General features: G+C 43.1%; 1 protein-coding gene across 1 annotated transcript; it reads right to left on the bottom strand.

Annotated features, from left to right (window-relative positions):
• Positions 1–379: 379 nt before the first annotated feature.
• Positions 380–8,630, bottom strand: psmb7 (proteasome 20S subunit beta 7). Its single transcript, XM_061262928.1, has 8 exons — positions 8,502–8,630; positions 5,610–5,703; positions 4,805–4,902; positions 4,211–4,351; positions 3,327–3,442; positions 2,361–2,419; positions 2,018–2,169; positions 380–648 (listed from the first exon to the last, which is right to left on the bottom strand). Exons 1-8 carry the CDS (start codon positions 8,561–8,563, stop codon positions 537–539), a joined length of 834 nt encoding a protein of 277 aa, XP_061118912.1. The 5' UTR covers positions 8,564–8,630; the 3' UTR covers positions 380–536.
• Positions 8,631–12,443: the final 3,813 nt, after the last annotated feature.

Genomic DNA, 12,443 nt, shown 5'->3' with positions numbered 1-12,443 from the left:
ATAAAACTTGGTTAAAGTGAAATAATAGGAACCTTAACATAAATGTGTCAATTGCATTTAGGCCTGGTTTAAAAACCAAACATGAGGTGGTTTACATTAAGGTTCTAGCTGAAGACGTTCAAGTAGGCTTTGTCAAGGTTACAAATTAAGGTATATTAAGGACTATTCTTTTCTGAATTACAGCAGTGTTTGGCTTGGTTTTTTTAATTAAAAAATAAATGTTAAATTACCATCGAGCTATCACTTAACAGGGTTTATGGTCAGTGCCATCTGCACCTCTGGCTGTTCGTTAGCAGAAAACATTGAATCAGGTGGCCAGAGCTGGTTATGAATTTCTCCACCGATCTTCCAAAACCAAAGCAGAAACGCAGACACTTCGTTCATGAAACAAGTCTTTATTGTAAAGCATGTGAAGGGCCTGACACACAGGAGGAGGAGGAGGAGGATGGAACAGGGTGGAGGTAAGGGTGGTGACGGAGGTTGGAGGTAGGGCCAGGAATGGAGGGGGGGGGGGGGGGGGGAGACGGACCCGATACTCAGGACGTGTCCATGGTCTGGACGGTCTCCTCCACCACCTCCAAGGGGAGGGAGGTGACGGTTTTGTTGAGGACGCCCGTGGTGCCATGCTTGTATCTGTAGCTCCCGGCTCTGGGGGAGGGAAAGGGGTGGACTCTGGTCAGCACATAAGGTTTCTCCCTCTTCCCCTCTCTCCAAACAAACACAACCACATCCAGCCACGCTCCTGCTCCCAGGACATGTCTGGCTCTACACAGCTGAGCCCCAATTGTCCTGTGGGAGAGCTTCACTGCTGGAGAAACAGAGCTCAATGCCAGCGTGGGGGGCTCCCTGGCACCACCTGGTGGCCATTTCTGAGACTGCACAGAACCCCTCCCCACACACACACACACACACACACACACACACACACACACACACACACACACACACACACACACACACACTGTTAAATGGGATAAGTAGCACACACACTCGTGAGGTGAGTAGGAGATGAGGACAAGCTAGCGGTTAAGCTACATCATTCCCACACACATGCATTTTTACTTACTCCATCGCAGATTCAAGTGCAGTCAATCTTTAGACAGAACAGGCTGTGTTAACACATGCCCACTCCACATACTCAAAGTAACATGCACTCAATATGCTTCAAAAGTCATGGATGAATGAATGAATGAATAAGTCATGGATGAATGAATGAAGGAATGAATGTAGGAATGAATTAGACATGAATGAATGAATGACATTTGAATGAATAAAGGCCCCTGGGGAGTGCAATTTTGATTTCATTACTTCATTAGTATTAGATTGTAAAAAAAACCATTCCATGCACTGCAGGCTCACCTGATGTACCCAAGACAGGACTCCCGTGGGTGTGGGGTGTGTGTGGTGTGTGTGGTGTGTAGAGTGTGTGCGGTATGTGCGAAGGGTGCGGTGTGTGTGGGTGTGTGTGTGTGTGTTGTGTGTATGCGTATGTGTGTGTGTGTGTGTGTGCGTGGGTGGTATGCGTGTGCGGTGTGTGCGTGGTGTGTGTGTGCGTGGGTGGTATGCGTGTGCGGTGTGTGCGTGGTGTGTGTATGCGTGTGTGGTATACGTGTGCGGTGTGTGTGTGGTGTGTGTATGCGTGTGTGGTGTGTGTGTGGTGTGTGTATGCGTGTGTGGTGTGCGTGAGGGGAGGGTGTGCGTGGGTGTATGCGTGTGCGGTGTGTGCATGGTGTGTGTATGCGTATGTGGTATGCGTGTGCAGTGTGTGTGTGGTGTGTGTATGCGTGTGGTATGCGTGAGGGGAGGGTGGGTGTTGTGTGGATGCGTGTGTGGTATGCGTGAGGGGAGGGTGTGTGGTGTGTGTGTGCGTGGGTGTATGCGTGTGCGGTGTGTGTGTGGTGTGTGTATGCGTGAGGGGAGGGTGTGTGGTGTGGGTATGCGTGTGTGGTATGCGTGTGCAGTGTGTGTGTGGTGTGTGTATGCGTGTGGTATGTGTGAGGCGAGGGTGTGGCCTCACCTGACTCCCTTCTTGTTGGCCTCGTCGTGGGGGCGCAGGTAGTCCACGTTGCCCTTGGTGATCACACACAGGTCGATGTTACTGCCGGAGCCCAGGTCATTAAAGATACCTGCTGCTATGGCATCCCTCACCAGCCGCTTAGCGTCTTCCTCCTGAGAGGGAGAGGGAGAGGGAGAGACCTTACAAATAAACCATTTTCATTTCAGTGAATCCAGTGTGCCTAATGTAATCTCTAACGTGGAGTTACTACAGGTGGGGCTCCCTGTACATTACAGGAGCGTGTGGATTCTGTAGTTAATGAATCTCTAACAGACACGACTGTAAATGACGTGATTTAGCTCACCTCCATGTCTGGCTGGTATCTGTCCTCAAACACCGCCATAGCAGCAAGAGAACCGGAGCCTAGGAGAGAACACAAACACCAACCACACGTTTACTCACAAACGCCAACCACACGGTCATAAACAAGCCCACAGTTACTCACAAACACCAACCACACGGTCATCAACAAGCCCACGGTACTCACAAACACCAACCACACGGTCATAAACAAGCCCACGGTTACTCACAAACACCAACCACACGGTCATCAACAAACGCACGTTTACTCACAAACACCAACCACATAGTCATCAACAAGACCACAATTACAAACACCAACCAATCAACAAGCGCATGTTTACTTACAAACACCAACCAGTCACCAACAAGCGCACGTTTACCCACAAACACCAACCACACAGTCATCAACACAGTCATCAACAAGCCCACGTTTACTCACAAACACCAACCACACGGTGAATCGAACTCAGAATTTGGCTATAAAATTTAATTGGGTAATAACACATCTTAAAACAGACAACACAGTGCTTACACAACAGCACCCACTGGTGGGCAGCATGGGTACATGCACAGCAAGAAGGAGCTGTTCTCTCCCAATCAGGGAGCGATCTGGAACGTAAGCTGTGTCTAACAGCTATTGTCAACCAGGCTGCAAGCCGCACACTTGGATTTTAAAATGGGAATATAAATCAAATCCAATTTTATTTATATAGCAAATTTTATACATAACCTCAATGTGCTTAACACCAAAAATTTAAATGGTGCTCATCAGGTTGTTAGAATTGTGGGACGATTACACTGAAATGCAGCAAGTCAACGGCAGTTTTGTACCAAGCAATCAGGAAATGAACTGTTTAACAAGCGATTAGCTTGTTAAAGACTCATGTGCAGATTGAAGAAAACCCCATTCGATCCTTTTAACCAGGTAACAGCACAGTGACAGGCCGTCACAGGAGAAGGGACTCACCCATGGTGACGTAGGGCAGCTTGTCAGTGGAGCCGTGGGGGTAGATGCTGTAGAGGTGGGGGCCCAGGCAGTCCACACCCCCCAGGACCAGAGCTGCTCCGATGTACCCCTGATACCTGTGAGGTACAGTACAGATCACACACCTGCCTCAGATCACACACAAGCTCTTTCATAATCTCTTAAACTCTCAAGCCCTTAAACTCATTAACCCAAAGCAGGGGTGACTGCAGTAACACATTGACACCCGCAGCGGTCTGCAGTAACACCCGCAGCAGTGCGCTCTGCAGTAACAGCCGCAGCGGTCTGCAGTAACACCCGCAGCGGTCTGCAGTAACACCCGCAGCGGTGCGGTCTGCAGTAACACCCGCAGCGGTGCGGTCTGCAGTAACACCCGCAGCGGTGAGGTCTGCAGTAACACCCGCAGCGGTCTGCAGTAACACCCGCAGCGCTCTGCAGTAACACCCGCAGCGGTGCGGTCTGCAGTAACACCCGCAGCATTCTGCAGTAACACCCGCAGCGGTCTGCAGTAACACCCGCAGCATTCTGCAGTAACACCCGCAGCGGTCTGCAGTAACACCCGCAGCGCTCTGCAGTAACACCCGCAGCATTCTGCAGTAACACCCGCAGCGGTCTGCAGTAACACCCGCAGCGCTCTGCAGTAACACCCGCAGCAGACTGCAGTAACACCCGCAGCGGTCTGCAGTAACAGCCGCAGCGGTCCGCAGTAACACCCGCAGCGGTGCGGTTGGCAGTAACACCCGCAGCGGTCCGCAGTAACACCCGCAGCGGTCCGCAGTAACACCCGCAGCGGTCCGCAGTAACACCCGCAGCGGTCCGCAGTAACACCCGCAGCGGTCCGCAGTAACACCCGCAGCGCAGCGTACCTGAAGAGCATCTGCTTCAGCATGCGGTTGGCGGTGGCCACGCGGGGCAGGCGGCCGGTGGACAGGGAGTGCAGCTCCAGGTTGGAGGAGATGATCTGCGTGGTCATCTCCGTGTCTGCAGCCGTGCCCGCTCCACAGCAGCTGCGCAGCACAGAGCAGGAGGGGTCAGAGGTCACCGACATTATGACATCACACCACCGAGGGCCCAGAAGCGCAGAACGGAGAGGTCAGGCTGGTGTATATGGTATATATTACTCAATACTGAGGGAGATGTGTACTTACTTCATGTTGTATAACACAAGGTAACGGCGAGAACAGGCCATTAAGCCCAGCAATGCTCGCCTTTTCCCACCCCTAAGTGTACCTACTGCCCAGTTTGCATAAAAGCTAAATAGTATCTAACAATAGTACCCCTGCCCTTCTCTGAACCTTTTCCACTGCCTCTGAACCTTTCTCACTGCCTCTGAATCTTTCTTATAGTATGGTCCCATGAACTGCACACACTACTCCATGTGTACTTACTACATGTTGGGGGAGATGTAGTCCATGTGTACTTACTACATGTTGGGGGAGATGTAGTGCATGTGTACTTACTACATGTTGGGGGAGATGTAGTGGATTTTGGAACAGTTCTTGTCAGCCACGACCATGCCCTCTGTGGCCCGAGTGTCTGCCCCCAGAACGACCCCATCCTGAGGGGACACAAGAGGCCATTACTCAGCACGTCATAAAAGACCAAGCAGTGACAAAAACAGAAAAAGAAAACACGTCTGATAACATCCCCATCCGTTCCAACAAAAACCAGCTTCAATCCAAATGACCCCAAATAGTTAAGTGCACAGAAAATTTAGAAAAAAGTACTGAACCAAAACATCTGCAATTCTACTGGTCCAAACATGCAATCGTAACATTCAAAATTCATTTCCCCCCTGAATTAAAGAGAAATCAATGCATTTTGCACCGCAAGTTAGAATGTTCTGGAGCCTAAAGCCCATGGGATGGGTCAGGAATTTAGGTATTGGCCTCGCAAAGGTACGTGCGGTCTGGACAAATGAACCCTTTTAAAAGGATCCTTCACTGAAGAATATCATTTGACAAGAGTCTTCCCAGGATTCAATCATGTTAATATGACTGATGACTACGTTTGTCTTCCAGGCACAGATTCACAGAACACCCGAGTGAGTTCTTAAAGGGACATTTCACCCTTTTATAACACAAGGCTCTCTCGTTGCATTTGCATAGCGTGAATACTTGCAAGGCTTCACAAAATTAATTGTGCTATAAGAAGGTGCAATATCCCTTTAAAAAGCACCAGAAGACGATGAGATTACAGACATTCACATGCATTATTAACCTCACTAAGGAAAGAAAGGAAGAACAGGTTATGGACTGTGCTCACCTTGTAAACAACGCCACAGATCGTGGTTCCGGTTTTTCGGGCACCAGGAACACTGCAGCCGAGCTTTGTTACCTCCGCCTCAAACACAGCATTCCTGAAAAGCACACACAAGCACATTACATTAATGGCATTTTGGCAGACGCTCTTAACCAGAGCGACGTACAGCAGGAGACAATCAGGAGACAATCCTCCCCTGGAGCAATGCAGGGTTATGGGCTTTGCTCAAGGGCCCAATGGCTGTGCGGATCTTATTGTGGCTACACTGGGGATCGAACGGCTGTGCGGATCTTGTTGTGGCTACACCGTAACCACTACACTACAGGCAGCACTTTAATTTGCTTGCATTACTGAATTTGTTACCTGTGGTGGACACGGGTGGAGATGCCGGCAGTACCAGTGATAATGATGCAGTAAGTTTCCCCCCCCATTGTTGTGACGTTGCTCCAATGTTCTGCCAGAAGCAGCTGTTCCCACCCTCAGTTCTGAGGACCCCCAGTGCATGCTGGGTCCCCCCCCCCAACCCCAGTTGCAATGCCATCATTAACATGTTAATTAGGAGCTTTTCATGTTTACATTACATTATTGGCATTTGGCAGACGCTCTCATCCAGAGCGACGTACAACAAAGTGCATACCCATAAGAGGGATTGTACACCCTCTTAAGCTACATAACGTCAGAAATAAACATGCATGCCATGAAGAATAAAAATCCCATGCTCACACACTGCTCATTGGACTGCAAACAAATACACAGAGTTAACATTTTAACTGACCATATTAAAGTGAATCAATAGACTCCCAACTGGACACATGCTTTCAAGTTATTAAATAATTTTCCTTTAATAATTGTTCATTATCTACCAAATGGTTATTTGCAGTGGCCTGGTGTCCACATTTCACACCAATTAGGAACCTCTTGATTCAGCTAATTTTGCCTCTTTATGCGTTTGCAATATAGCGCAACAGCACAACGCAAACATGGGACAATCATGACATGCACAGCCATTTCTGACATGTGTCTTAAAATACTGCAATGTAGAGAGAGTAAATAATCTCTCTAAACACAAAAGGCACCTAATTAAGAAATATTAAAAGCTGGGGTTGGAATTGATACTGGAACGAAAAGAAACAAACAGGGGGTCCCCGGGTCGAGGTGGGGAACCAACACATACGTCAGCAGTAGCCATAGACATTAACCATATAACGTTTTTCTTAATCCAGGCCCATATCTCAATTTTAGACAGAAATGTGACCCTTTCAATAGGTGGTTCACGACGCATTTAACCCCTTCCCCGCCAATTATTTTGGAAAAAACATGTCATTTTCAGACGAATTCTTTAAATTATATTTAATATAGGATTTTTTATGCCGATTATGAGAAATAACTTGTATTGAATTTTTACCCCATTTTTGTGGTTGAAATTCTATTTTGGAAATACCCTTTTCGGCAAAAACGTGTTAACTCGTCTTCCCATAAACCGTATTTTTTAGCCATATTTTCTTTCATTTTTTTCATATAATTTAATTACCAAAAGTAAAGGGGAATGAAAAAACTATTTTTTTTGTTTTTTATTACATATACTAGCAAAAATATAGCAGAAATTAAAATGTGCGAATATAAATGAATGAAATTACTTATGAAATTATTTGGAATTATTTTATAGCACAAATTACCTTTATTTGCAAATATTCAGTCAGCAAATTTATGAATGGTATTATCTGTCATCAGACGTATCCAAACTTCTAAGCGACGCGAAGGTTCATAGTCACCATCTTCCCCTGAACTAAACATTTAGGGTGTAATTTTTTGAAAAAAATAATAAACAACAAATGAATGGCGCGAATCAAAAGAAATGCCGCTGAGAGCATTGACTACTGTAGGAAAACTACGAAACACGCGCCTTTACTTTTGAAATGCCTGAGCGAGAGCCAACACCTCTGCCAGACGTATGAGTCGACGAGTAGACTCGTTTCATACTTAGAAAGGCTCAACAACGCCCAGAATCGACAGAAACTCGTCTGTAGCTGGTTTTTGAAGGTTATGTTTTAGACGTGTTTACTCGTCCGTGAAAAAAAGACATTCGGTAAAAACGTATATACTCGTCTCCACCGGGGAAGGGGTTAAGGAAAAAGGAATTCCATGTCGACTGCGCATAAAATCAGCAAGAACCATACGTGAAAATTACATGACGTTTTTGCATGAAGGAAACGGCAAAACTGTAAATAAGAACATTATTCCAAACTAAGTTAAAGTATTGAGCAAACAACACGACCCATGATTATGTTCACTGCAGTGGGAAACCTTGCCTAGATCTACCGGTCAGATAGCGTTATATCTATGTAGAGTAACTATATTGTTACTATATAATAACTAAATATGTATCAACCAATAATGTCTTTCACATGTTTCATTTTCAGTAGATTTCCCTTCATACAGATAATAGAGGCTTTGGGTTTAGGCTGCTAATTTACAATGTAAGTTACATATGGTAAACTGAGATGAGGATGCCAGTAAGCTCATCAATACGAATTAGCCACGAAGGTAACGTTAGTCAACCTGGAACAAGCGTTGTTATACGACTTCAACAGTCGTAAGAAATAATTATCAAAAGGGTCAATATTTTGGCGATCAAAATGTTAGCAGATTAAGTATATGGTGTAGCCGCTTCATTCCTCCATTCATAGAAATGACAAATCACAAGCTACCATAAAGATGACAGAAATTACTGAGTCACGCCAAACTAGGCCGTATGCTAGTTAGCAAACCAGCAACAATGGGCAGGTGTGCCCAAATCATCGCACAAAAGCAACCATTAAGTCTAAAAACATCTCCCGACGTAAACAAGCAGCGCACATAAACGGTTTCCTTTTCTAATTCACATGTGATTCTTACCTCTTACAATAGTCGAAACTGAAACCGCCGAACTGAGGCTGACACACCGACAAAGTCGCCATTTTTCTGGATCTTGAAAAGCCGCTTCCGGGAAGCTGAGGAAAAGGATTCCAGTGCCTTCCCCTCGGAGTCACAGTCAATTGGTGCCGTGCTCCCAAGGACTATTTTATATAACAAAACAAATTAAACACACTCACACCAAAAAGCTCATCTTACCGCTGTGAAATGAATATGTAGGCCCATGCACGTTTTACAACGTCTATTTTTGTTTCAAACATTATTTATCGTTTTTTATATTATTTAACATTATTTTATTACATTATTATTTTTTATACAATCTATGTATTAGACACGTCCTCAACATACGTTATAACATAAAATTCTCGAGTTTTGAAATTGTTTAACAAATGCATCCCTAATGTGTTAGTAATCAAGCTAAAGACAACTTTAATACAAGCAATGCCTTACCATAAATGTATTTTGGTGCTTGGCTGTCAACGATGTTAGTTAGATTTTGGATAATTTATTAGGCAACTCAACAGTCCCAAAACGGTATTTTCGTTAATTAAAAAATTGTTAAACAATAAAAAGAATTTTGTGTCTTATATATATGTATGTTTATTTTTTTTTGCGTGTGTTAGTATAAAAGAACACATTTGAGATGTCCAAATATCCTTTTTCCAAAAGATTTGATTTTACAGAGACATTTTTTAATTTCATTTAAAAAAGTAACATATTACTGTAGGCAATTGACTACTTTTTACATAAAAACTTGATCAAGGCTGTCTGAGATCAGAAGCAAGGTCCCAACCAAAGTCTGCAGAAGAACTGTGGCAAGTTCTCCAACATGCTTGGAACAACCTCCCTGCTGATTGTCTTATAGAACTGCCGGACAGCGTTGGCTATCTCAGAGAAGTGATGCAGTTTTAACGCCGAAGGGTGGTCACAAAAAGTATTGATTTGATTCAGTTTTTAACTATTCTGCCAAATTACTCAAATGTAATGTAAAATGTATAGTATGTTTATTTAGGGCCTTTCATTGAATTATTTTTGAAAGAATCTTATCTGTACAGAATGTTATACAGGTGCCTAAGGCCTCTGCAGAGTATTGTAATTTTAGAAATAGGCCTCTTGCATCAACTTTCACAAAATCATAATCTATCATGCAAGTCATTCATTTTCATAAAAAGCCATGCCATTTTTTTCTTCTGGCTGAGGAACTGAGCAAATCCAGTTCAGTGGAACAAAATACTGCTGAGATAGACTTTTACTTTCTGAACCTGGATTTTTGAGGGGGTATAATTGCTGAAAGGACTGACACTTGGTCACAGAAATGAAACTATTTGAGGAAAAAGACAAAGAAAATGCCCCAAACATGCATTGTGCTCAATCAAGTTTAAGGAAAATAATCACACATTTCCCACAATTCTACTGAGTCTAGCAATCGGCTGTAACAAAAACCAGCATGCATCGTGAGTCCCAACGACGTTTGGGAGCCACTGATGTACAGAGCCGATATTTTGTATAATTAAATCACTTATCATGTCTGTAGTTGCTAGTTATTATGTTAAATCGTACCACAACCCCCAAAATACACAAATGCAGAATGTGTCTGAATATTATGCCTTTCTTTGAGTGCTGCTATAATAGATGTGCACAAGATACTTTGTGAAAGACTCTGAACATAATGCAGAATGCATTTAGGCTCAATATATAGTGTGAAGCATATCAGTTCCTTCTATTGGATCACAGAGTGCATGAGTTCATTGCATAGGACACATTCTATCCCGATACATGAAGTAAAAAGTTTTTCGAATAACAAATAAAAGTAGACATGTAAGGTATTGGGCAGAAGTGAACACAGACGCCAGTATCATGGTAATGATCCTGCATAGTATGCCTTTAACATTACTTATCCCCAATTATAGCATTTAAAAAGACACATGAATATTTTTATTATTTTGTAAATGTTTTCACTGCGCAACACACACTTGCGTCAGAAACAATACATATTCATTGGTGATATCGGTGATAGAAAAGATGTGATTTAATTATTTATCACTAGTGAAAATAATAATTATTTCATACCCTAATTCAATAGCTTTAATGGTAATGCAGAGAAATGAAAAGATGAGATTTCCCTCATTATTCGATCCAATAATTAGTTTTCTCCGCTTCAGAGGTGCAGGTGTCGAGAAGCAAGGCTAGGTCTTTCCCAAGGACGGAAGGTGTTCACGTGCACAATTGAACTTCCCACTACAATTTAAAAGGCACCATTTGTGATTTCCCTTTCAATTTTCCTGAGGAACAAAAAAAATCATAAACATAACAAATTATCCCGAAAATGGAGAAGTCTTTTAGCACTCGCCTTTAAGCCTGCGACATCCAGGCGGCTAACTGCAAACCCCATCCCTGCCTGGCATTACACTGGCTAGACATTACACTGGGATAGACAATGCAGATTTGTCCTTGAATGTCTGCCATATGGATTTTTCTGGTTTTCCACTGTATCATGTATTTGTATCTTAACAGCGACCTGCATCAAAGACATATGATTTATTTTGGCAATAATCAACTTTTGTTACATTAAAGGTTTCAAAAACATGGCAGCTTCCTAAACTGTTAATTGTATACATTCTTGCAACTAAATATCAGTTATCCTCCGTGTTTTATCTGGACACTTTTCAAATAATGATGAACGACAAGTTATGCACTACACCAATTAATTGAGTGATTCCATAAATTGAGAGAAGCTGAAAGCCTGTTCAGTTTTGGCCCTGAATCAGCACACAAGGATGTAGCACTCCAAAGAAGTGTCTCTGTTAGTCACTCAAAACTAATGCTTCAGGCTGAAAGGAGATAATCTTATGGAAATCCACAGATATATCGTCTCACAGCTTCCCCCTATCAAGGATTGTCAAGTGTTGCTGGTGTGTTGCATATGCTCAATGTCATTATGTGGTAAAGTCATTATGTGGTAAGTACTATCAATGTTTTTTTGTATATCACTTACTCAGACAATTTCTGAAAATCTACTCATGTTAAGTGCTGTTTTAATTCAACTTCATTAATTTGTTGGAAGAATCCATATTCCCCAAATAATCCTCAAAATCTCACATCCACTGACTATAAAATGGCTGCCATATACATTTTCTCACTGACATGGGGAGGTGGGTTGGTTTCAGTAGTTGGATTTCATTGAGCCCACTGATCATATACTGTATATTATACAGTATGTGTCAGTGTTTGAAACTCTATAATTACAGGGGAATTATTGACCATTGTCACACCTCCATGACCATAAAATAAGTCAGAATGCAGTGTTTTGTATGCATCTGTACATCGTCAGTCGAAGGATTACTTGCAGGCCATCTATTAGTCTGTACCCCAGATAGTCTATCTTGGAAGGGAAGCTACAATTTGTGATTAGTTCCAGTGAAATATCTGACTGGTTTTAGCTTGAATCGTCAGAAGCAAATGACCATTGGAAAGCAACACAAATCCCCTGAAACTGGATGGACTTCACACACATCAGAGTAACCAGGCTAAGCTCAGAGTGCCATAAGTTTGTGAATCTGACAAGTGAGGCTGCTTGAAGATCAACATGAATCTTAAAGCACAGCTCCCATCTGTAACAGAATGCATCAACCACATGCTGCAAACAAAAGTATGCTTCAAGAATAATCCACCAGAGGGCAGTAAAACTCTAAATAATTCACTTTTGAAAGATTTATTTGTTTGTCTGGTTTTAAAAACTTGCTTTGGTCCATAAAGAGATGGATGTTTTTGGGGGCAATAATGACTGGAAAAAACAGAGCTGCCGAATGAAGACTATATGCCAATATGCGTGTCCCAACATATTTTAAAAATGTATCTCGTTTTTAACAGGCTGTTTATTTGTGTATATTTCAATGCCCTTGTAATTGAAGGTTTTTGATGGGG

The sequence above is a fragment of the Conger conger genome, chromosome 12 (genome assembly GCF_963514075.1).
Source record: "Conger conger chromosome 12, fConCon1.1, whole genome shotgun sequence".
NCBI classification, from domain to species: Eukaryota; Metazoa; Chordata; class Actinopteri; order Anguilliformes; family Congridae; genus Conger; species Conger conger.
This window is presented reverse-complemented; position numbering and strand designations above follow the sequence as displayed.

Bases quoted from the DNA above. Each gene is read 5' to 3' on its own strand.
- psmb7 (XM_061262928.1), bottom strand. From the start codon at position 8,563: ATGGCGACTTTGTCGGTGTGTCAGCCTCAGTTCGGCGGTTTCAGTTTC. The intron at 4,903-5,609 runs GTGAGCACAGTC...GTGTCCCCTCAG, and splicing joins TCTGTGGCGTTGTTTACAAG to GATGGGGTCGTTCTGGGGGC. The intron at 2,170-2,360 runs GTGAGCTAAATC...TCTCCCTCTCAG, and splicing joins GATACCAGCCAGACATGGAG to GAGGAAGACGCTAAGCGGCT.